The sequence below is a fragment of the Bos indicus genome, chromosome 15 (assembly GCF_029378745.1).
Source record: "Bos indicus isolate NIAB-ARS_2022 breed Sahiwal x Tharparkar chromosome 15, NIAB-ARS_B.indTharparkar_mat_pri_1.0, whole genome shotgun sequence".
NCBI lineage: Eukaryota > Metazoa > Chordata > Mammalia > Artiodactyla > Bovidae > Bos > Bos indicus.
In genome coordinates, this window is record NC_091774.1 from 64,873,118 (window position 1) to 64,897,455 (window position 24,338).

Consider the following 24,338-nt stretch of genomic DNA (forward strand, 5'->3'; position numbering starts at 1 on the left):
TGATCCTTTAAGAGAACAATTAGGATGTTAAAACTATGAGATGATACTATGACCTATGGACCTAGAAGACAGGGCTTTGGATTCAGTCAATGGACCTGAACAATTCTAGATTAATCGCTTCTCTCAGGAAATAAGAGGCCAAGTCATTATCCTACAACCTTACAGAACTATCAAGTCAAAAATGACATAAAGATATGCAAATGCTTAGAAAAAAATTAAAAGCAATGAAAGTTCTTTAAATAATTTAAATGTTATATAGAGTCACATGTCTCAGATAACTAAGAAAAATATTTTCTATTTTAAATTCCTCTTTTAAGTTAAAAGTTCACATCCAGACAAAAACAAAAGCAGCAGGTCTGTAACTGAGGAATGACTGAGAACTGAAGAAATAAGAATGCGACCAAATAACATGATATTCTGTGCGTACACAAAAATCTTAACAAAAACTTCCTGAAAAGGATCTATATTTTTCACTAACCCAAATACATGCTGAAGAAAGAGTTTAGGAAGTTTCCACTGCACTCAGAACTTGAATCAAATGATGTGCAAATGTTAGATTTTTAAAGTTAGAAATTGATATTACAATTAATCACCTCAGCAAGCAGCTCATTAGTTTTTCTCAAACTTAAAATGCCTCAATACAAATCACAGCTTCCCCTCTGTACGTACAATCGTTTGCACTGTTTGTCCACTGGTGAAATTTTCTTTTAGTATTTTATGCCATTAAATCAGAATATTAGCCCTCTAGTTAGATAGATCTATAACCAAATTGCATAATGCTCTATACTCATTCCACAGTCTTGAAAATTCCTAATGCACATTTTATCATGACACATCTGAAAGCCACCTTTCAACACACTTCCCACTTACTGGACATTGGTAGAAGACTTCATTTTTGTTTCGGCCCTCCGCAGCTTCCACCGCTATGTACTGACTCAGACCAGTGTGTATGCAGAAAGTTAAAGGGAGACAGGATTTCAGTCCCTGTCTCTGCTGGAAGCCTCCAGCAGCCGTGTCGACATCTAACAAATCCTCAGAACGGTAGTGATTAGACAGCGCCATGCTTCCCAACAACCTGAGAACACAAACTCAAAAATTTAGTCAACTGCAACCTTTTGATAAGTACTAATTTCACACTGACAACTTTATGAAAACTGATTACCATGTCAATTCAAAAGCAGAAGTACATGAAACACTACAATTTCTATATATCTTAAATTCAAACTCTTGAGTGGAAAGATTATGATTTAAATTAAAAGCCTAAATGTCTAAATGTAAACCTTTTAAAAAGAAAAATAGTTTTATTGCTTTCAAAAACCTATCTTGCCATAATTTGCCAGCATTTTGCTATATATATATATGACTAATTTTATGTTTAAAGGAGTATATTCTCTCTGATACTTTTATCTTGATACAACCTTTAGCTTACTCTATCCTACCCGGCAGAATAAATGGAGATCAGCTTAAACCCTGTTCAAATTTTCAAAAACTTGGGATGTCTGGTGTCTAAACTCATCTCATGGTAGACAAACGAGAACAACACAGGTTTCAGTCTTTGCAAGAGTCTCATCCTAAGTCTCACTGAGCTGTGGACAGATAAAAATCCCTGCGTTGAACTCATGACCTGTTTGTCATGTCAAGTCTGAGCAACTCCTTTAGTACAGTTCTCTCCTGTTTGTTCTTGAAATATGACAATTTTTCCTTTTTGTCAAGTTGCAGCATGACAGGAAAACAACAGTAGAAAAATAAAACCAAAAACCAGTGATTTAGGCTTATCTAGTTCTAACTGCCCAGTATTTGACATCTGAACCTCAGTAACCTCAGTATGATTGATCACCTTCTAGATTGCCTGTACTCACTCAACTCTGATCTAAAATGGTAAAAGAGTCTCATGATGTTTCACACACATAGAGATATCAAATTCTAACAAGAACAATGCAAAATTCTCCCTAAATTCCTATTAGCATGTCACAAATGCAGTCTCTGAATTAGCTTCATTTCATAAGGGAACAAAAGGAGTAGAATCATTCAAAAAACAGACCTTTTAAAACTAGGAGTGAATTTGACAGCTACTGTATGTTCCGCTTTTACCAAAAGGACCCACAGTGACTACTTCATATCTTTTGGAAGTAAGTTTAAATTAGGCTATTCAATGATAGGCTACGCTTGAATAGGACAAAACTAGATTTTCTTTGGTTAAGTACACGTAGCTCTGAGCAAATTACTTTTTAGATGTATGATACACAGAATTTACAACAAGTTCTCCCAAACAATTTACCTGGCCTGTAACAAGGAAAACATTTCAAGGATTCAGAACAGTTCTAGTTAAATTATATATATACACACACACACACCCCCCTATCTCATGTCCCATAGCCCCACCTCCAACCAGACTTCATTTAAACTATAAAGATGTATTGATAGAAATGATGCTTTTGAGACATAATCTATTTTGGCAAAATCAAATTCAAGCTTTATATTTTGTCTTATGGATTGCTACAACAAACGAGAGGAAATTCTCATATTCCTTTAATCTGTTAAGAATAACTACAATTTGTTTACATTCTAGAAAATACTCTGTATCATAAAAAATAACCCAAACAGTGAACATCTTACCCAGGAACAACTAACTTCTGCCCATTGTGGATACGATAGGAACACCGATAATCATCAGGAAGCTTGCAGCCGATCTGAGCCTCCACAGCATCTAGGTCTTCCTCTCGAGCACCCTCTGCAGAGACACAAAAAAGCAAATTAAGAAACAATGATAGCCTTAATCTAAGAAGGAATTCCAATGTATCCGCTAGCCAATGAAACAATTTTAGACCAACTGAATTCTGCCTAAAAGGTACTTGCTGAAATATAGGGAAATGAACTGAATATTCAGAGAACCATTACATCACTTTAGATTGGCTGTAACATTTGAAGCACTTGAGCAAGCAAATTCCCCAGTTTCCTCTTCAGGGGGAAAGCACTGGCATTAAGTAAAATAAGGAATGGCAGGCACCAGTGAAATCCACAATAATTTTTCACATTACACTGCAAACTTAAGAGCTTAGCTCATTTTTCTTAATCTAATAAACTTCTCTATTTAAAAAAACTCTCCAGAAGTCCTCTAAACAGATGTTGTTCAAGAGTCTTAACCAAGCTTCTCAAGGGGGAATACAGGACTTAGGTGTAGGTTCATTCTAGGAGGACATTACCAAGCATTTGATTTTCATGTTTGTAAAGTATCATTACAAATACCAAGAGAAGAGAGTCACTCCTGGCAATGGCACACCAGGCTGCTGGGCCAAACCTTCTGCTTAAAAGTAGAAAAACTGAACAGAAAATTGGTTTCAAGGTTTTTGGAGAACCTCAAAGGCGGTGAGAACCAGCAGGGTCTGGGCAGGGGGAGGTTGGTCCAGAACAGGGAAACTGAGAGTTTAGCCATTGGAGCTACCTTGTCTTTGAGGCAACTACCAATTCTGAAAGCAAACGCATAGCTGAGAAACGGAGCAAAGCTTTCAGCATTATCACAGGGTTGAGAGTTTTCCAAAATTGATGAAAACAATTCAAGAACCACTATAATTACAAAGAAAATCGTTACCTAGACACATTACTGGAAAACTGCTGAAAATCAAAGACAAAGAGAAATCTTAAAAGCAACCAGAGAAGGGGAAAAGCCACAGTCACTTTCAGAGGAATGACAGTTAAATTACCAACAGAATAACAGAAGCTGGAATAGCATCTTCAGTGCTGGGGAAAAAAAAAAGCAACTGCTGACTAGAATTCTATATTCAGTGAATTTATACTTCAAAAGTAAAGATGAAATAAATACATTTTTCAACCAAAAAAATAAAAAATCTGAAAATAATTCAGCAGTTGCAGTCCCTCATTTAAAAAAAAAAAAATACTAATAGGAATTCTTCAGGGAGAAGAAAAATTACCCCAGATGGAAGCCGGAAGATACAGGAAGAAATAAAATGCAATAGAAGAGGTAAATATGGAGTTAAATCTAAAATCATATTGAACATATAAAAGAGTAATAATGTTTTCAAAGACATAAAATATGTTGAAAACTAAAACCATAAAACTATACTACAAAAGATAAGAGGGAGGGAATTGAAATTAAAGTATTTTAAGGATCTTTCATTGTTCAGGAAGTGGTAAAAATACTAATTTTACAATAGACTTTAATTATGTCAGATATACATATTTTAATTTCTAGACTAATCACTAAAAGAAGACGTTAAATAAGAAAGGAAAGGGTATGGAATAAAAGATAATTAAGAAGAATGCAAAAGAAGGAACACCTGCTTAGGTAGCACCAATAAAAAGCAGAAACAAGGTATGCACACATGCCTGCTCAGTCGCTCAGTCCTGTCTGACTCTTTGCAACCCCAAGGACTGTAGCCCACCAGGCTCCTCTGTCCATGGGATTCTCCAGGCAAGAATACTGGAGTGGGTTGCCATTTCCTCCTCCAGGGGACCTTCCCGACCGAGGGATCAAACCGCGTCTCCTGCATCAGCAGGTGGATTCTTTACCACGGAAACACCTGGGCTTCCCAGCAACATAGTATATTTACATTCAAATGTATTAGTAATTATATTAAATATAAACAGACTAAATAATCTAGTTAAAAAACAGACTGACAGACCAGATGAAAAACAGAACACAATTATATACAAGAGGCATATCCTAAAGATGTCAACACAGAAAACTAAAACAGCTCTACTAAAATCATACAAAATAGACTTGAAGGCAAATAGCATTATTTGAGGTAATGGAAGACCTTCCGTAAAGGAAAAAAGGTCAAAGTCACTACACAGGCATTATAACTTTAGTTATAATGTTTTGTACATTATAATTTGTACATTATTTTGTACAAATAATAGTTTTGTACATCTAGTAACACAGCTTCAAAATATATTTTTTAAATGACAGAATTAAAATGGAAAAAAAGACTATAATTATAATGGGAATATTAGTTTTCTACTGCCACAATATTAGAAGTGTCAAACAACACTCATTTACTATTTTACAGTTTCTGCAGGTCAGAATTCTGGGCCTGACTCAATTGGATCTTCCACTCAGGTCCCACGAGGCTGAAATCTCGTGGTGTTAACTGGGGCTGCTAGCTCATTTTATGCAGCCTTTACTTGGGGTTCTATTCCAGACTCACTGGTTGCTGGCAGAATGCGGTTCTTTGCAGTTGTAGGATTGAAGCTCTCTGCTCTGAGAAGCCATCTGCCATTCCCTATCAGCTGGCCCTCTCCACAACAAGCCAATTTGCTTGCTCATGGCCAACAGGAGAGATACTCATGCTTTGAATCTCTCTGACTTCTGGAAGGGCCCAGTTCCTTTTAAGTTCCTTCTGGGTCAGACCTGCTCAGGATAATTTCCCTTTTGATTAATAATTAATTCAAAAACAACTAATTTTTGACTTTCATTACATTTGTAAAACCCCTTCACCTTTTGTCATATGATATGACCTAATCACAGGACTAAAAGGCAAGAGTACTGGAGTGGGGTGCCACTGCCTTCTCCAAATTATATCCATAGTACCACTCATATTTAAGAGGAGGCTATCATTGTACCACAAGGATGGGAATCTTGGAAACTTTCTCGGAACTCTGCCTACCACAGTAAGGAATTTTAACATCTCTCTCTCAGTAACTAACAGAATAAGGAAACCAAAAACTTCATAAGAGTATAGATGATTTGAATAAGATTAACAGTTTTTGCCTAATTATATATATAGTACTAAATGGCAACAATGGCAAAAAATATATAGGAGAGATACATATTATTTTCAAGTATACATGGAATATTTCCCAAGATAAACTATATGCTGGACACACAACAAATCACAATAAATTTCAAATGACTGAACTCGTATAGAGTATATTCTCTGATCATAGTGGAATTAAAATATAAACTACATTAAAACGATTACTAAAAAAGCCCCCAATGTTTGGAAATGAAGGAATACATTTCTATACAATCCATGGGTCAAAGAAGAAATCACAAAATATTTTGAACTGCATATTAATGAAAACACAACATATTCAAACTTGTGGAATGAACTTAAAGCTATGTTTAACGGGAAATTTATACACCTAAAGGGATGTGAAGAAAATAAGAAAGGCTGAAAAATCTATAATCTAAGTAATCATCTCAAGTCAGGAAAAAGTGACAATAAAGTAAACTCAAAGAGATGCAGTCAGCAAAATTAATGAAATAAGAAATAAGATATTAATATACAAAGGATTGACAAAGACAAAAGTCAGTTCTTTGAAAACATTAATAAAATTGATTAGTCCCTACGTAGCAAAACTGATCAAGAATAACAGAGAGAAATAATAATATCAAATAATATCAGAAATGGAAAGGTAAAATCACTACCGATGCAACGAGCATTACAAAGATAAGAGGATATTATGAAAAATTTTATAGCAATAAATTGGAAAATGTGCATGAAGTGCACAATTTCCTAGAAAAACACAACTTACCAAAACTGACATGAGACTAAGTAGAAAATCTGAGTAGTCCTAAATCTGATAAAGAAATTGAAACTTAATTTAAAACCTTCCCACAATGAAAACTCCAAGATTGAATAGCTTCACTGGTAATATTCTACTAATCATTTAAACAAGAAATAAGACCAAGCTTACATAAACTCTTCCAGGGAACAGAAAAAGAGGCAACACCTCCCAACGCGTTTTACAAGGCCAGCGTCATCTTGATACCAAAACCTGACAAGAACATCGCAAGAAAGGAAAATTACAGGCCAAACTCTCGTGAGCACAGATGTAAAACCCCAAATACTAGCAAATCAAATCCAACAACATATTAAAAAGAAAAGATAATACATTCTAACCAAAGTAAGTTTACTCCAAGAATGCAAAACTGGTTTAACATTCAGAAAATCAATCAATATAATTCAGAGCATTAACAGAATGAAGTAGAAAGGGATTTGATAAAATTCAATTATTCATTTAAAACACAAAAACAAAAAACCCTTTCCCCAAACTAGGATCTTAAGGGACTTCCTTCAATATGCTAAAGAGTATCTACTAAAAACCTACAGCAAACATCATCTTGTTGAAAACTCTCCCACTGCCCCCATCATCTTGTTGAAAACTCTCCCACTGCAGTCGGAAAGATAAGGATACTCACTATTATCATTTCTACCCAATACTGTACTGAAGGCCCCAGCCAGTTCAATAAAGCAAGAAAAATAAAGAAATGACGTATAGGGATTGGAAAGCTAGAAATAAAACTGTCATTCTACCTCCTCAAGGATATGCAAATTAAAATCACCATACACACCCATTAGAAAGGCTAAAATAAAAGCAATGACAACATTAAAGTGCTAGTAGGAATGTAAAGGGGTAAAACCATTTTGGAAAATTAACAGTATTTTTTGAAGTTTAATGTAAGCATACTATACCACCCAACAAATGCAATCCTAGATATTTTCCTGATAGAAATATGCTCATATATACATCAAAAATGATTTATAAATAGAAATAGAGTCATAGACATAGAAAACAAACAGGGTTGCGGGGGAGGGATAAATTGGGAGACTGGGATTGACATATACACACTACTATACATAAAATAAATAACTAATAAGGACCTACTGTATGGAACAGGGAACGCCACTCAACACTTGTAATGATGTACATGGGAAAAGAATCTAAAAAAGAGTGGATATGTGGATATGTATAACTGACTCACTTTGCCATACAGCAGAAACTAACACAACATTTTAAATCAACTATGCCCTAATAAAAATTGCTTTAAAAATGATTTACAATATTATTTATAATAATCAAAGACTAGAAATAAACTATCCATCAACAGTAGAATAAATATATAAACTGTGGTCTAATCATATAATGGAATGTTTATACCGTAACAAAAATGAACAAAATACTCTTACACACAACTGAACCTCACAAACGAAACAAATACTTTACACAAAACACACAGTTAATCATGCAAATTATATAAAGTTCAAAAAGAGAGAAAACTACTCCGTGGCATTAGCAATCAGGATAGTGGTTACCCCTGAGAAAGAGAGAGGGTTCGAGGTACACATAATTATTCTACTTTATGACCTGAAGGGAAAGTTCACATTGCAACAGTTTACTGAGTTGTACACTTATGATCTGTGAACATTCCTTCGTTTATTTTTTATTTTTGATCTGTGCACATTTCTCTAGGCTGGTTAACATCACTAGTGATAGCCTGTGGATATCACATACCTCCAGCTATATGATAAGAGAAACATTTCACCTCGGTAGTAACCTGAAAACCTCTTAGTCCAGTCTAATCAGGAGTAATACTTTAGACAAAGTCGGTCTGAGGGACATCCTGCAAAACACCTGACCAGTACTGCTTCAACTGTCAAGGCTGTGAAAGATAAGGAAAGGCTGGAAAATTTCCACAGGCCAGAGGACAGTGAGGAGACACATGGCAACTAAATGCCATGTGGTATTCTTGACTGCGTGCAGGAACTGAAAAAGGATCTCACTGATGGAAAATCTGGGGAATTGCAAATAAAGTCCAGAGTTCAGTGAGCAGTAATGTGCCAGTGAAGACTTTAGTTTGACAGATGCCCCACGGGGTGGTATGTTAGGGGAAACTGAAGCTGGCCGAGGGGTACAGAGGAACCCTCTGTGCCATCTTTGCAACTGTCTTGTAATGTAAATTACTACAAAAAAAAGTTTATTTTTTAAAAAGTTCAGTATGAAAGTAAGCTGAATAGCTATCTGAACCAGAAGTTGAATGAGAAAAAATTACTATTTATATGGTTAGTGCTACATGTTGAACATTTAACATGTAACATTAAGAAACCAAGCATTTCTTGAAAACAGATAGCAAGACAGAAAAAAAAAAAGTTAAATGACAACAAGGAAACATGGTGAAAGACAAATATAAAGAAACATGTTTTAGAGGGGCATTCTACTCTAACAGAATTTGGAAGCCAGACAGACCAGGGTCAAATCTCAGCTCTACCAATTACAGCTGGCCCTCTGTATCCACGGTTGTGGAACACAGGATACAAAGGGTCAACAATGGGACTTGCGCATCTTTGGATTTTGATATCCTGAGTGAGCCCTGGAACCAATCCGTTGTAGATACGATGGTATGACTAGACTGACTGTGATCTCTGGCAAGTTATTTCACCTCTTTAATCCGGTTTCCTCCTCTGCAAAATAGATGATGATAACCACCTACAGAGAATTACAGAGAGGATTAAGTAACTTTTGTATGAGGAGGAGGTGAAAAGATTACTAGGTGCCAAGAGGCCTAGAGTTCTAGAGTTCATCTCTGTTCCTCACCAGCTATAGGACCCTGCATACGTCACCTAAACTCTCTGAGACTGTTCCTTCACCTATAAAAAGAAAAGGGCTGTTAGAAATCAGGGATCCACAAACTACAGCCTGCAGGCCAAATACCACCTACTTCCCTAAATAAAGTTTTCTTGGAACACTGCCACACCCATTTGTTGTTGAATTGTCTATGGCTGCTTTCCCACAATAGCAGAGCTGAATAGCTGTCACAAAGGTCAACTGCCTATCAAAGCCTAAAATATGTACTAGCTGGTCATTTAAAGAAAAAGTTTGCTAATCCTTGGTCAAAATAATCTCTAAAAAGTCCCTTGACTCTAAAAATGTTAAGCCAACACTTAAGGTTAATATGAACTTCAAAGACATATGATATATACCATTAGACAGATTGCAACCTGGAACTTCCAGATATGCAAGTTGATTTAGAAAAGGCAGAGGAACCAGAGATCAAATTGCCAACATCTTTTGATCATTAAAAAAGTAAAGAGAAATCCAGAAAAACATCTACTTCTGCTTCATTGACTATGCTAAAACCTTTGTGTGGATCACAACAAACTGTGGAAAATTCTTCAAGAGATGGGAATACCAGACCACCTGACCTGCCTCCTGCGAAACCTGTGTGCAAGTCAAGAAGCAACAGTTAGAACTGGACATGCAAGAACACACTGGTTCCAAATTGGGAAAGGAGTACGACAAGGCTGTATACTGTCACCCTGCTTATTTAACTTATATGCAGAGTACATCATGAGAAACGCTGGCTGGATGAAGCATAAGCTGGAATCAAGATTGCCGGGAGAAAGCAATCACCTCAGATATGTAGATGACACCACCCTTATGGCAGTAAGCAAAGAGGAACTAAAGAGCCTCTTGATGAAGGTGAAAGAGGAGAGTGAGAAAGCTGGTTTAAAACTCAACATTCAAAAAACAAAGACCACAGCATCTGGTTATCACTTCATGGCAAACAGATGGGGAAACAATGCAACCAGTGACAGACTTTATTTTCTAGGGCTCCAAAATCACTTTGGATGGTGACTGCAGCCATGAAATTAAAAGATGCTTTCTCCTTGGAAGAAAAGCTATGACAAACCTAGACAGCATATTAAAAAGTAGAGACATAACTTTGCCTACAAAGGTTCATCTAGTCAAAGCTATGGTTTTTCCAGTAGCCATGTATAGATGTGAGAGCTGGACAATAAAAATGGCCGAGTGGGGAAGAAATGATGCCTTCGAACTGAGGTGCTAGAGAAGACTCTTGAGAGTCCCTTGGACTGCAATGAGATCCAACCAGTCAATCCTAAAAGGAATTAACCCTGAATATTCATTGGAAGGACTGATGCTGAAGCTGAAACTCCAATACTTTGGCCACCTGATATGAAGAGCCGACTCACTAGTAAAGACCCTGTTGCTGGGAAAGATTGAGGGCAAGAGGAGAAGGGGACGACAGAGGATGAGACGGTTGGATGGCATCATTGACTCAATGGACATGAGTTTGAGCAAACTCTGGGAGATGGTGAAAGACAGGGAAGCCTGGTGTGCTGCAGTCATGGGGTCGCAAAGCGTTGGACACGACTGAGTCACTGAATGACAACAACATGCCAATATACTATAATTTCAAGATACTTAATAAAAATTTTCCCAAGCCCAATGCCTATCTGCTTTCCAAGTTTCCTATCTGTAATCTCCATACCCTTGAAAATGAGTCAGGGATTATGGCCCCTGAGATGAATTAGCTAAGGTTCCTGATTCAGTCCTAGAACTCATGGGTCTACATGAATAGAACCCCCGATTTTCTAGATTTCAGAGCATTTGTCCTATTCCAACTCATAGCAAAGACCCTAGAGAACTGGCACTTAGTAGTAAAACAGGGGCTGTTAAGGAATTCTCTGACAACCTCACCTCCAACCACTAAGTACACAACTGTGAGCAGGGAGCCTGGGAATACCAACTGAGTGCCCCCCTAAAAAACTATAAAAGAAAAAAGGAAGAGGCCGCTATGTACCTTTAGTTTCTTCCTTTCCTGGTAGCTCCGTGTCTCAAAGGAGAACAATAAATATATTCTCATATTCCAAATATCCTAATATTAGACTAGCTCTCTAAGAGTCCTAAAATAATCTAAACAGAATAGGTTTTCTCTTCCTTCAACAGCTGTTAAGACCACAGCTCTGGAATCAGTCCTGTATTCAAATCCTGGCTCAGCCTTTGCTTTATGATGGCAAACAACTTACTTAGATTTTTTTGCCTCAGGTAGCTCACCTATAAAATGAGAATAGTAATTGCCTACCTCATAGGATTTTGGCAATTTAAATGGAATAATACACAGTACTTAGCTTAGCGCCTAGCTTTGTGTTTAACAAATACTAGCTACTGCATGCTTGCTTCATGCTACATCACTTCAGTCGTGTAGGACTCTTTGAGACCCTATGGACTGTAGCCTGCCAAGCTCCTCTGTCCATGGGATTCTCTACGCAAGAACACTGGAGTTGATTGCCATTTCCTCCTCCAGGGGATCTTCCCAACCCAAGGATCGAACCTGCATCTCTTACATTTCCTGCATTAGCAGGCAAGTTCTTTAGCACTAGCACCACCCAGGAAGTCCACTAAGCCTTACATATTTTACATATCACCACCAAATTACCTATTTTCAGAATTATTTTCCTCTTGAAATTTTTCAACCTCACATACGAAGTACATGGTATTTTTCTTTTCTTTCAAGGAAAAAAAACTAATAAAAATATTAATCAAGGGTACTGTCCTTCAAAGCTCTACTCTCTCTACCAAATTATTCTTTCTTCTACTTCCTTGCAATTCAGTTTTAAGTAATTGGTCATGCAATCATGATTGTATGAAATTCATATTTGCATGGAAAAGTACAGCAGAAATATGAAATGTAAAAGGAATGCCCTTTCAAAAGAGACCTCAGTTCAAAAGGAATACGTTTGAGAAGAACTAATTCCAATTTCAGCTTAGCAAAACCAAAACACATATAAAATTCCTTTTAGTGGAGAAACCTGAAAAAAATTGGAGGCTAAAGCAGATTAAGTAGCATCTCCAATCCATTTATGTATTTCTTGGGCATAAATTTAAAAATCAAAGTAATGGGAAATAGCTTGTTAATATTTCTTGCCAAAATTGGACAATAATACTATGGTAGACAGAGCACAGATTCTGGAGTCAAATTAACCTCACTTCAAATCTGAGTTTCATTATTCTGTGAGTGTCAAAGTGGGGATGAAAGTTTTCCCTATTCTATTACGCTGCTCTTCAGATGCTTAAAAACCCGGTCTGTCAATATTTGGTCTTTCCTAATACCAGGCTGTCAAATAAACACTTACTTGTACTGAAAACAGGGAAGAGGGTTGATACAGCAGGCAATGCTTCAATTAAAAAAAAGTCTTTTAAAAGAAATTACAATAGGTATCCTCAAGCAATTTTAGCATTACTAGTTTCTTTACGTAAAACAAATGTAAAGATCAAATGAGTTCAGCTTCCCTTCTAATAAAGAATCATGTGGGTGCCGAGGTGGGCAAAAATAGGGCAAGCACTAGAGCCAGTGTCCTCTGCGCAAATTAGGCTTCCCGTTTCCTTGACCAAATGTGAATGATGCGTTACAGATACTGTTGGATTAGCACAGATCAGCACAGGAGATAGAAACCTAAAGTTATTTAACCTATTTAAACTAGAGTCACTAAAATGAAGAAGGGAGACCTTGTATTCCCAATACCTTTCAGAGATAAAACCATCCGAGGACATCTGGGTTCCAAGTATTTCTTGAGATCATCCCAGGCCTTTTTAATAGCAGCATAATGGTCAATATATCGTCCTACATCAGAGTAAGTATCAATGAAGAGGGATTTCCAACACTGGTTCTTCTGTGTTTTCTCTTCCCTAAATAGATTTAAAAATAAAATTAAAAATATTTTACAATGAAATTAGCATATATTTTACACAATTACCAACATACTTTATTGGGAATTTGTGGCTACTTTTGTCTTCCTTTTCATTTATTTTAGCTACAAATGAAGACTAGATAATAAACAGTGACACATACATCAAAAAATTTAACAAGTTATTCCTGGAATAGTGAGATTATGAGTCACTTATTTTTTTTTACTTTCTATTTATTATTTTTTTAAGTTTTCTAATCCTTAATAAGATATAATATGAATAATATATGGGATATGAATTTCAACTTACTCCTAAAAACATACCAATTGTAAAATTTTAAAATATATATTTAGCTTTTCCATTTTAGAGAACATTTAGAAACTAATGACAGGCTATATTAATCTAATATATCTACATTGGATTAACCAGAGAATCAATATAGCACAGCAAAGGAACCAAAATTCAACATTTCTGTTTGGTACAATTCCACAAACATTTACTGTCTATTTAGCCACTGAGGACATTGAAAATAAGGCATATTTTTTGCCTTCAAAGAATGTAATCTAATCAGGGAGAAAGAATGAAATATAAATTTAAGAGTCAGAAGTGGTACAGGATAAGGCAGCCAGAATAACACACTAGTAGCTTGGACCTTATCCTCTAGAGAGCCACTGAAGAGTTGTAACAGGGGAATGAAAAGAGTGGACCTGTGCTTGTGGTTTGGGAGGGGTGTACTAGAGGTATATACCAGAGGCACAGGCACCGGTTGGAAAGGTTCTGCAGCAGTCCGGTAAAGGACGATGAACTGAACTAAAGCGGTGGTGGCTAAATGAAATGAGAAGAAAGATCCAAGAAACATACAGGGGCTAAAGTCAAAAAGGCTTGGTCACTGAATGAGGTAGGGAGAGAAGGACAGAAGAGACGCAGGATGCTTGGATGCCAGGATGGATGGTACCGCTATGACGGCAGGAATACAGGAGGACCAGGTTTAGGGATGGGGAGAACAATTCAGGGTGTTGTATGTACATGTGTGTGTGTGTTTTTTGGGGTGAGAGGAGTGGTAGGAAAGAAGTAACCTTTTATTCATCTAAGTAATACACATATTATTAAAACCAAAAAGTACCGAAGAACTTATAATGAAAAGCTAGGCAGTCTCCTGTTCTAAATCCAACTCTTCAAAGGAAACTAGTTACTTCCGGAAAGTATCGCTATAATTCTAAATGCTTATTCCTCTAGCTGTTTTTTTAATTTTTTAAATTTTTGGCTGCACTGAGTCTTTGCTGCTGCGTCTGGGCTTTCTATAGTTGAGGTGAGCGGGGGCTACTCTCTAGCTGTGGTGTGATGGCTTCTCACTGCAGTGCCTTCTCCTGTTGCAGAGCACAGGCTCTCGAGCACATGGGCTTCAGCAATTGCAGCGAGTGGCCTCAGGAGTTGAGCACACAGGCTCAGTAGTTGTGACACACGGGCTCAGTAGTTGTGACACATGGGCTTAGCTCCACAGCATGTGGGATCTTCTTGGACCAGGGATTTAACCCATGTCCCCTACAATGGCTGGCAGATTCTTAACCACTGGACCACCAGGGAAGTCCCTATTCCTCTAGTTTTTGATTTATCAATTTTATATCTATCTACTGATACCCCAAACAATAAAAGGTCAGGATGAAGCAATACTTAAAATTCCTTCTTCCTCATTCTTTCTCCTTCCAATGTTTAGAGGCTCTGTTATTTTTAGTTCTACTCAATAGCTTAGCTTTAAATAATATTTTTAAACCTCTGTTTCTTGCTTCATCAACTTCAGTTACCACCTGACTCCCCTCAACCTAAGAAAAAGATATTAGCAATCCTACCCTTTCTTTCACCTTTTCCAACTCCCACCTTCTGTCATGTACACTTTTATTCTATCAAATTAATTAAAATTTACTGAATTTGGTGAACCCTGTGGGTCATCCAGTGGAAAGTCTAGCAGACAGTTATGCAAACAAATCTGGGGTTCAGTGGCAATGTCTGGCGTGGACACTCAGGTTTGGGAGTTAGAAGTATACAAGGCATCTCTACAAATTGCAGCAGTGCATGCAGGAGACTTCACAGAGGGAGAAGAGCAGTTAGCCAAGAACAGAAGCTTGGAGAACACCTGCGTTTACTGGCAGGCACAAGAAGAGCCATCAAAGGTGTTAAAGAGACAAGGCTTAGAGAGGAGAATCAAGACAGACTAGCACTAATGAAAGCCAAGAGCCCAATTTCAAGAATACATGTTTCCCAAATACTCACTCGGATATCAGCCAGTATTTTTTGCAATGTCTTCTCCACAGCGGATCATGACTTGATAGCTGGCTGAGTCTTCGACTGACATAGCAACAGCTGGCAGTAACCAGATTCATGGTTAGTATAAAAGAAAACAAGAAAGCAAGTTAGAAATGATGATGAAAATATTCAATGTTAAGTTCTGTTTTGTTCCTTTTGCTTTTCTCCCACTATCTACCCTTATAACCACAAAACAGTCTTTTCTAAAACCAGTTTAATGTGTTAGCTAGTATAATTACCTTGTGAGTAGTGAAATCTCAACTATTTGAGTTCACAAACACACTGCAAAATGTTTACAATTTTAATTTTCATACAAAAGTCTATGAAACATATAAACCATTGGATTTATTTCAAATCAAAGAGTTTTCCTATACTCATTATTGGGCAGTAATCATTTCTATAAACAGAAATGTTATGCAGATGTAAAGAAAGTGTTTTTTCTTTTTCAGATCTGTGAGACATTTGATATTAAATACATAGGCCTTCTGTTTGTTCTAATTTTTTTTCTTAACAGGAATATGTAGCCAAAAACACTTTTCAATTATAGGAACTATTGGAAAACCCACTTATAAAAGATGTTAGATTCACAACAGTTCTGATTCAGTATCCATGGCTATTCAACTTAGGGTCAACTGCTCAAAAATATGAAATATTAGAAATTATTTTCTTATTATATAGAGATTTCTAACACAATAGTGCTTGATTCCTGTAAATCCTTCCCTATGTAATTAATTCAAAAAAGAATGAACTTGAGATTTTAAAAAATGGATTTCTATCCTTTCAGAAGAGAAGTCACAAGTTAGAAAAAGTAGGTAGATATTAAAAGATTTTACTTGGGCAATAACTAATCAATTAAGGGAATCTTAAATTACATAGGATTTGTCAAGGCTGTGAGTGGGGCATGTTAAAAAACAACTAATGCTAAACAGAGTAGGCTTTGTTCACTTTTCAGATTTTACACAAACATCATTCTCATCCTTTAGAGCCACTCTCAGGAGACGCCCAAACTAACATTCGCAAAACTAGGAATCCCTCCAATTTTGTGAATTCAAGAGTCCCCTATCTCTTTTTTAGGTCCTTTTCTATCAATATCCCAAGACTTAAACACCATAAAAGAATCTCTGGAATGTGCACCAGAGGTGATTATTGATGGACATTAAGGATGAAAACTACTGTCCTAGAGCTTCTGACTCATTCGGCATGGGGTGAAGTCTGTACCTCGGGCATGATATGTATATTTTTAAAGTGCCACATATAATTCTGATATGCAGTGAGACTCAAACTGTGAAGTTTACATTACACAATGATCCCAATAGACTAATCAATCCAACACAATCCAGTTCAGCAAATATGTACCAAAACCTTCAGAAGGTTAGCAATGGGAGGGACACTTGAAAAATCTGAGCTACATACTACAGGAAAGTCACAGTACATTGGAAACTTTTCTGTGGATAAAATTCGATGGCATTTGTGTCAACTTGTTTGGGCTAAGGGATGCCCAGATAGCTAATTAAACACTATTTCCTGTCACATGTTGCCGGAAAAAATGAGCCTTCGAACTGGCGGACTAAGTTAGCCAAACGGCCCTCCCCAATACGGGTGGGCATCATCCGATCCATTGAGGGCCTGAATAGAACAAAAAGGCAGAGGAAGGCTGAGTTCGCTCTCTGCCTGACCACTAATTTGGGACACTGATCTTATCCTGCCTTTGCACTCCTGGTTCTCAGGTTTTAGAGCCAGATGGGAATCACTTCTCCAGCTCCCTACCCTTCAAACTATATCACCAGCTTTCTTGGGTCTCCAGCTTGCACATGGCAGACTATAGGAAAAAGCCTCCACAATTCATGAGCAAATACCTTAAAATAAGCCACACATACACACACATATTGGTTCTGCTTCCTTCAAGAACCCTGACTAATACAGTATTCAACTCAGTTTACTTCTGCAAACATTTATAGAGGGATCATGTCACTTTTGTTTAAAACTTTGATTACGACCTAAAACATTTATAATAAATTTGAACTCCTCACCTTGTTTTACAAGGTCCTTCATGATCTCACCAGTCTCTGCTCAGCCTCTCTGCCTATAACTCACTCCCTACCTCCTGCAACACCAGTCTTCTAGCTCTTCCAGCAGGCTCTGCTATCCTCCAATCAGCTCCTGAAAACACGGGTCCTTCTGCCAGGACTGCTCTATGCTGTCTATCATACATGGCAGCTCCTTCCAGTCTGAATCAGCTCCTTAACAGAGTCACTGATTCATTTCCTTCATAGCACACAGCAGCTCTTGTAATTATGCACTTGTTCTCCATCTTGCCCATTAGACTGTAAGAGCTTATAAGAGGGTCCTTATGTGTCTTGTTCACTATTGTTGCCCCAGCATTTAATAGGCTGGCACACAGAAACGATCAAAAAAACAAACAAAAACAAAAACAAAAACCTGTTGAATAAACGGTGACTACAAAGACAAACAATACAGTCTTTATATTTAAGAAATGCACAATCTGTCTGGTATGGTAAATGAACTCTGCAGAGGGAGGAAGAAAGGTAGAGATGGGACTCAGGAGAGGGGGTCTTAAAGGAATTCATCTTGCTAGGATGAGAAGAGGGGAGCATGGTATTCCAGGCAAGGTCAAGAGTTTAAGCCACAGAACAAAAAAGGCACAAGTGTGGTATGCTGGCTGAGGTCAATTTGGATAGAGTGGACCATGTCAAATAATAAGGGCCTTAAATGCTCCCTGAAGTTTAGGTTATAATCTGTAAATAACGAGCAGCATTACAGGATTTTTAGGATCTGTCTTAGAAAGATCATTCTGAGAGCAAGGTAGCCCATTAGATCAAGAGTGTGTGTAGTGTTAGATTTCTAAAAGGCTATAAGTGTTAGTCGCTCAGTCGTGCCCGACTCTTTGTGACCCCATGGACTGCAGCCCACCAGGCTCCTCTGTCCATGAGATTTTTCCAGGCAAGGATACTGGAGTGGGTCACCATTTCCTTCTCCAAGGGATCTTCCCAACCCGGGGATCGAACCCGGGTCTCCTGCACTGCAGGCAGATTCTTTACCAACTGAGCTACAAGGGAAGCCCTTAAAAGGCCCTAGCAACACAATATTTCAGATGAGAGTTTGCAGCTGGAACAGACTTTTCCAAAGAAAAGACAAACTTTATTACAAGCGTGAGTAGAGAAAAATTTGTTTTCTAGAAAAATTAAAATGTTACAGGTATTAATGTAGATAGCAGCCAGAAACTGGAGTTATCTCTCTGTCACCACTTAGCTAGACAAACCAACAGCTGCCACCAACTTCAAGAAAGCTGCATGTCTACAAGGATCCCTGACAACACAGGGTACAGTCACCAAACTGCTAGAATCCAATGGTTAATCAAACAAAACAAAACGAATCTCTCCTACCTATCCTTAAGAGGGCGACTTTGCCTCCTCTGCAAATACATATGGTGGCCCAAGAAAGAGGCATGCCACCAGCTGTCAAGGGTGTAAACAGCGCCATTTCTTCCACCATTCCAGGCAGTCCCAAGCGCTGAAGGAACCTGGCATTTAACCACCCCTACCAGCAACCGGTGTTTATTTTTGGAACAGACGCGGGCAACTTGGGAAACCCAAAGCATACAGGAGGGAAGATGGTCACCTGTATCGCAACACCGGAAGTCAGTACCAAAACAAAATCCAACATGCAACCGTGAGGAAGAAGGCTGAAAACGAAACAATTATACAGCAGAGAAGATTGAAAGTGAGCCTGCCAGATATAACGTTGCCGCAGAAGTCGCACCCAGGGGTGAGGGGGTCGCCCGGCTCCTCTCCCGCGTCCCACTGGCCCACTTTGGCGCCCGACTCCGAAGGCCTCCGGCCCAGGCAGAGAGAAGAGGGCTCTGCCGCCGGGACGGAGACTTTTTCAAAGCGGCCAAGGCTGCCGGGATCGGGCAGAGACGCCGGGGGTCCGGAGGTGCGGGCCGCGGGCGTCCGCGGGCCGGCAGCGGGGAGTAGTATCTCCCCGCTTCCAACTGGGCCTCGCTGAGGCCCGGGAGAGAGGGCTCTTGTCGCTCCTCAGGCCTGGGCCCCGGACGCGAGGAAGACCTCAAGGCGGGGCCCCTTCCGCCGCGGTCTCACCCCGGCCCCCTGAGGGACCCTGCAGGATCAGGGTGGCCCTGGCGTCACCTTCTAGGTGACACCCGAGTCCAGGTTCGGTCGGCGAGCCGGGCCTCCGTCCTTCCTGCCTTACACCACCTCCCTTACCCGCGAACCCCACCCCTGCCATGTGCCTCGTCCCATTACTTGATTAGGTCCCGGTAGTCCAAGAAGGATAAGATGAGGAGCAGGGGGTCGGTGGGCAGCGATTCTAGGGTTAGGGGCGCCGACTCGGTATCCATGGCCGCCATCTTGCCTGGCCCAGTGCAGGCCTGGCCACGCCCCGGCCACGCCCCCTCCGCCACAGCCCGCGCCGCTCCCCAGCCACCGGCACAGGTTTGTTATGTAATCGACAGGAGAGCAGGATAGCCCGCCCACAGAGCGGCCCGATAGGCGGTTCCCCGGAAGGCTCCGCCTTCTGCCTTGCCGGCTGAGCGCGCGTGCCCCGGGATCCGGCTTACCCAAGCTACTCTAGGTCTGCCGAGTGCCCCTGTGCTCTCCCTTAGATTCCCCCGGGCTCCCTCCTCCCATTCCGATCCCTAAACCTGCCCAGTCCGGACCTCTTTGAGAGTTTATTACTAAATTTGATTGGGTCACTCTCGCCCCTCACGAGAAATTTTACATCCGCTATCCTGGAAGCTTGGCCTCAAGTTCTCTCTCTGTCTTTGGTCCCGAAATCCATTGTTTCTCTTCGTTTTCCGACCGAGAAATCCCTCGTTTCTCTTTTTAGCCTCCCTGGCCCGGCGTGTCGCTTACACACAGCAGGAGCCTTGTCCACTCTGTAGGGGGCAGAGTTGGGAATCAACTAGAGGCGCTGGTGGAAGGCTCTTCTTCCAAACTAAGGAAATGGTTATCGAGGGCATAATTTTAACCCCCTCCCAAGTAAAAGGTGCATAGGGTCTGAATCTATTTGGTGCTCTCAATTTGGTCGTCACGGTTGTTTTTCAACATTTTAGGGCAATGCAAGTGTATAATAAATTTTTGTTTTTGCCAAGATTTCTTTTCAGAGAGTTAAGTACTTCAGATGTGAAGGGGGGGTTGAGGCCTCAATGGGCTTAGTTGAAGCACTGATGGTCACTCTTAAGCTTAGACAAGAAGGTGTTAAATTGGAGATGGGAGACATGTCCTGGACTGAGAGCTAAGGAATAGATCACTTAGCAGATTTCTTCTTTTCTGTTTCTTTCCCAATGCAGTGTGATGTAAAGAGCTTGAGGGAGTCCAGTCAGACCTGGACTTCATCAGTTCAGTTCAGTCGCGTCCAACTCTTTGTGACCCCATGAACTGCAGCATGCCAGGCCTCCCTGTCCATCACCAACTCCCAGAGTCCACCCAAACACATGTCCATTGAGTCGGCGATGCCATCCAATGATCTCACCCTCTGTTGTCCCCCTCTCCTCCTGCCCTCAAACTTTCCCAGCATCAGAGTCTTTTCAAATGAGTCAGCTGTTTGCATCAGGTGGCCAAAGTACTGGAGTTTCAGCGTTAGCATCATTCCTTCCAAAGAAATCCCAGGGCTGATCTCCTTCAGAATGGACTGGTTGGATCTCCTTGCAGTCCAAAGGACTCTCAAATGTCTTCTCCAACACCACAGTTCAAAAGCATCAATTCTTCGGCGTTCAGCTTTCTTCACAGTCCAACTCTCACATCCATACATGACCACTGGAAAAACCATTTCAAACGCTAGTAAAGTAATGCTCAAAATTCTCCAAGCCAGGCTTCAGCAATATGTGAACCGTGAACTTCCAGTTGTTCAAGCTGGTTTTAGAAAAGGCAGAGGAACCAGAGACCAAATTGCCAACATCCGCTGGATCATCGAAAAAGCAAGAGAGTTCTAGAAAAACATCTATTTCTGCTTTATTGACTGTGCCAAAGCCTTTGACTGTGTGGATCACAATAAACTGTGGAAAATTCTTCTCCAACACCACAGTTTAAAAGCATCAATTCTTTGGCGTTCAGCTTTCTTCACAGTCCAACTCTCACATCCATACATGACCACTGGAAAAACCATAGCCTTGACTAGACGGACCTTTGTTGGCAAAGTAATGTCTCTGCTTTTCAATATGCTGTCTAGGTTGGTCATAACTTTCCTTCCAAGGAGTAAGCGTCTTTTAATTTCATGGCTGCAGTCACCATCTGCAGTGATTTTGGAGCCCAGAAAAATAGAGTCAGCCACTGTTTCCCCATCTATTTGCCATGAACATGCCATGATCTTAGTTTTCTGAATGTTGAGCTTTAAGCTAACTTTTTCACTCTCCTCTTTCACTTTTATCAAGAGGCCCTTTAGTTCTTCATTTTCTACCATAAGGGTGATGTCATCTGCATATCTGAAGTAATTGGTATTTCTCCCAGCAATCTTGATTCCAGCTTGTGCTTCATCCAGCCCAGCGTTTCTCATGATGTACTCTGCATAGAAGTTAAATAAGCAGAGTAACAATATACAGCCTTGACATACTCCTTTTCCTATTTGGAACCAGTCTCTTGTTCCATGTCCAGTTCTAACTGTTGCTTCCTGACCTGCATACAGATTTCTCAAGAGGCAGGTCAGGTGGTCTGGTATTCCCATCTGTTTCAGAATTTTCCACGATTTATTGTGATCCACACAGTCAAAGGCTTTGGCATAGTCAATAAAGCAGAAATAGATGTTTTTCTGAAACTCTCTTGCTTTTTCCATGATTCAGCAGATGTTGGCAATTTGATCTCTGGTTCCTCTGCCTTTTCTAAATTCAGCTTGAACATCTGGAAGTTCACGGTTCATGTATTGCTGAAGCCTGGCTTGGAGAATTTTGAGCATTACTTTACTAGCGTGTGAGATGAGTGCAGTTGTGTGGTAGTTTGAGCATTCTTTGACATTGCCTTTCTTTGGGATTGGAATGAAAACTGACCTTTTCCAGTCCTGTGGCCACTGCTGAGTTTTCCAAATTTGCTGGCATATTGAGTGCAGCACTTTCACAGCGTCATCTTTCAGGATTTGAAATAGCTCAACTGGAATTCCATCACCTCCACTAGCTTTGTTCGTAATGATGCTTTCTAAGGCCCACTTGACTTCACATTCCAAGATGTCTGGCTCTAGGTGAGTGATCACACCATCGTGATTATCTGGGCCGTGAAGATCTTTTTTGTATAGTTCTTCTGTGTGCTTGAGGGAGTCCAGTCAGACCTGGACTTCATACATCTGTTGTTTACTAGAAGTGGAATGGTGAGCTAGTTAATTATGCCTAAATTCTATGATCCTGTTTTCATGTGTGCATGCTCAGTGGCTTCAGTCGTGTCCACTTTTTGCAACACTATGGACTGCAGCCAGCCTCGCTCCTCTGTTCATGGGCTTCTCCAGGCAAGAATACTTGAGCGGATTGCCAAGCAGGGAATCTTCCTGACCTGGGATCAAACCCAGGTCTCTTGTATCTCCTACAGGCAGATTCTTTACCACCAAGTCACTAGGAAAGCCCATGTAACTGTTTACTCAGCTCTAAAACTATCTGTCCCCTAAAGTGGTTTATGGATGCCCATAAAGATTTGTGTAAATGACTGGCTAGATATCTAAAAATGTTAATTTTTTAACAACCTGTACAAGTCTGTACATACATGCATCACCAAGTTTTACAAACTTTGCCACATTCCGGAGAAAGTTTCCTACTATTTGGAAAAGAGGAAATGATTCTACCTTTCCCATTCCACCCACCCCCAACAACAAAATACTCCATTTCCTCAATTCACCATACCATTTAGTCAGTTCAGTTCCTCAGTCACGTCCAACTCTTTGCAACCCCACTCACTGCAGCACGCCAGGCTTCCCTATCACCAACTCCCGGAGCTTGCTCAAACTCATGTCCATCGAGTCGGTGATGCCATCCAGCCATCTCATCCTCTGTCGTCCCCTTCTCCTCCTGCCCCCAGTCCCTCCCAGCATCAGAGTCTTTTCCAGTGAGTCAACTCTTCGCATGAGGTGGCCAAAGTACTGGAGTTTCAGCTTTAGCATCATTCCTTCCAAAGAAATCCCAGGGCTGATCTCCTTCAGAATGGACTGGTTGGATCTCCTTGCAGTCCAAAGGACTCTCAAGAGTCTTCTCCAACACCACAGTTCAAAAGCATCAATTCTTCGGCGTTCAGCTTTCTTTACAGTCCAACTCTCACAGCCATACATGACCGCTGGAAAAACCATAGCCTTTTTCTCTATACAGACCTTTGTTGGCAAAGTAATGTCTCTACTTTTTAATATGCTGTCTAGGTTTGTCATAGCTTTTCTTCCAAAGAGCAAGCATCTTTTAATTTCATGGCTGCTGTCACCATCTGTAGTGATTTTGGAGCCCAAGTAAATCAAATCTCTCACTATTTCCATTGTTTTCCCATCTGTTTACCATGAAGTAATGAACAGGATGCCATGGTCTTCATTTTCTGAATGTTGAGTTTTAAACCAGCTTTCTCACTCTCCTCTTTCACCTTCATCAAAAGGCTCTTTAGTTCTTTGCTTTCTGCCATAAGGGTGGTGTCATCTGTATATCTGAGGTTATTGATATTTCTCCCAGCAATCTTGATTCCAGCTTGTGCTTCATCCAGCCTGGCATTTCGCATGATGTACTCTGCATATAAGTTAAATAAGCAGGGTGACGATATACAGCCTTGACATACTCCTTTCCCAATTTGGAACCAGCCCATTGTTCCATGTCCAGTTCT

The 24,338-nt window shown here is 39.8% G+C and overlaps 1 protein-coding gene across 1 annotated transcript in view; it reads right to left on the minus strand.

Moving 5' to 3' along the window:
- The window catches only part of FBXO3 (F-box protein 3), a 33,503-nt gene extending 13,532 nt beyond the window's left edge, over window positions 1-19,971 (minus strand). The window contains exons 1-5 of the mRNA XM_019975337.2: window positions 19,815-19,971; window positions 15,499-15,588; window positions 13,067-13,230; window positions 2,617-2,731; window positions 871-1,075 (exon numbers count right to left, since the gene is read on the minus strand). Of these exons, the coding sequence (XP_019830896.1) occupies window positions 871-1,075; window positions 2,617-2,731; window positions 13,067-13,230; window positions 15,499-15,588; window positions 19,815-19,918 (678 nt within the window). The 5' untranslated portion in view covers window positions 19,919-19,971. The remainder of the gene's footprint in view (window positions 1-870; window positions 1,076-2,616; window positions 2,732-13,066; window positions 13,231-15,498; window positions 15,589-19,814) is intronic.
- Window positions 19,972-24,338: the final 4,367 nt, after the last annotated feature.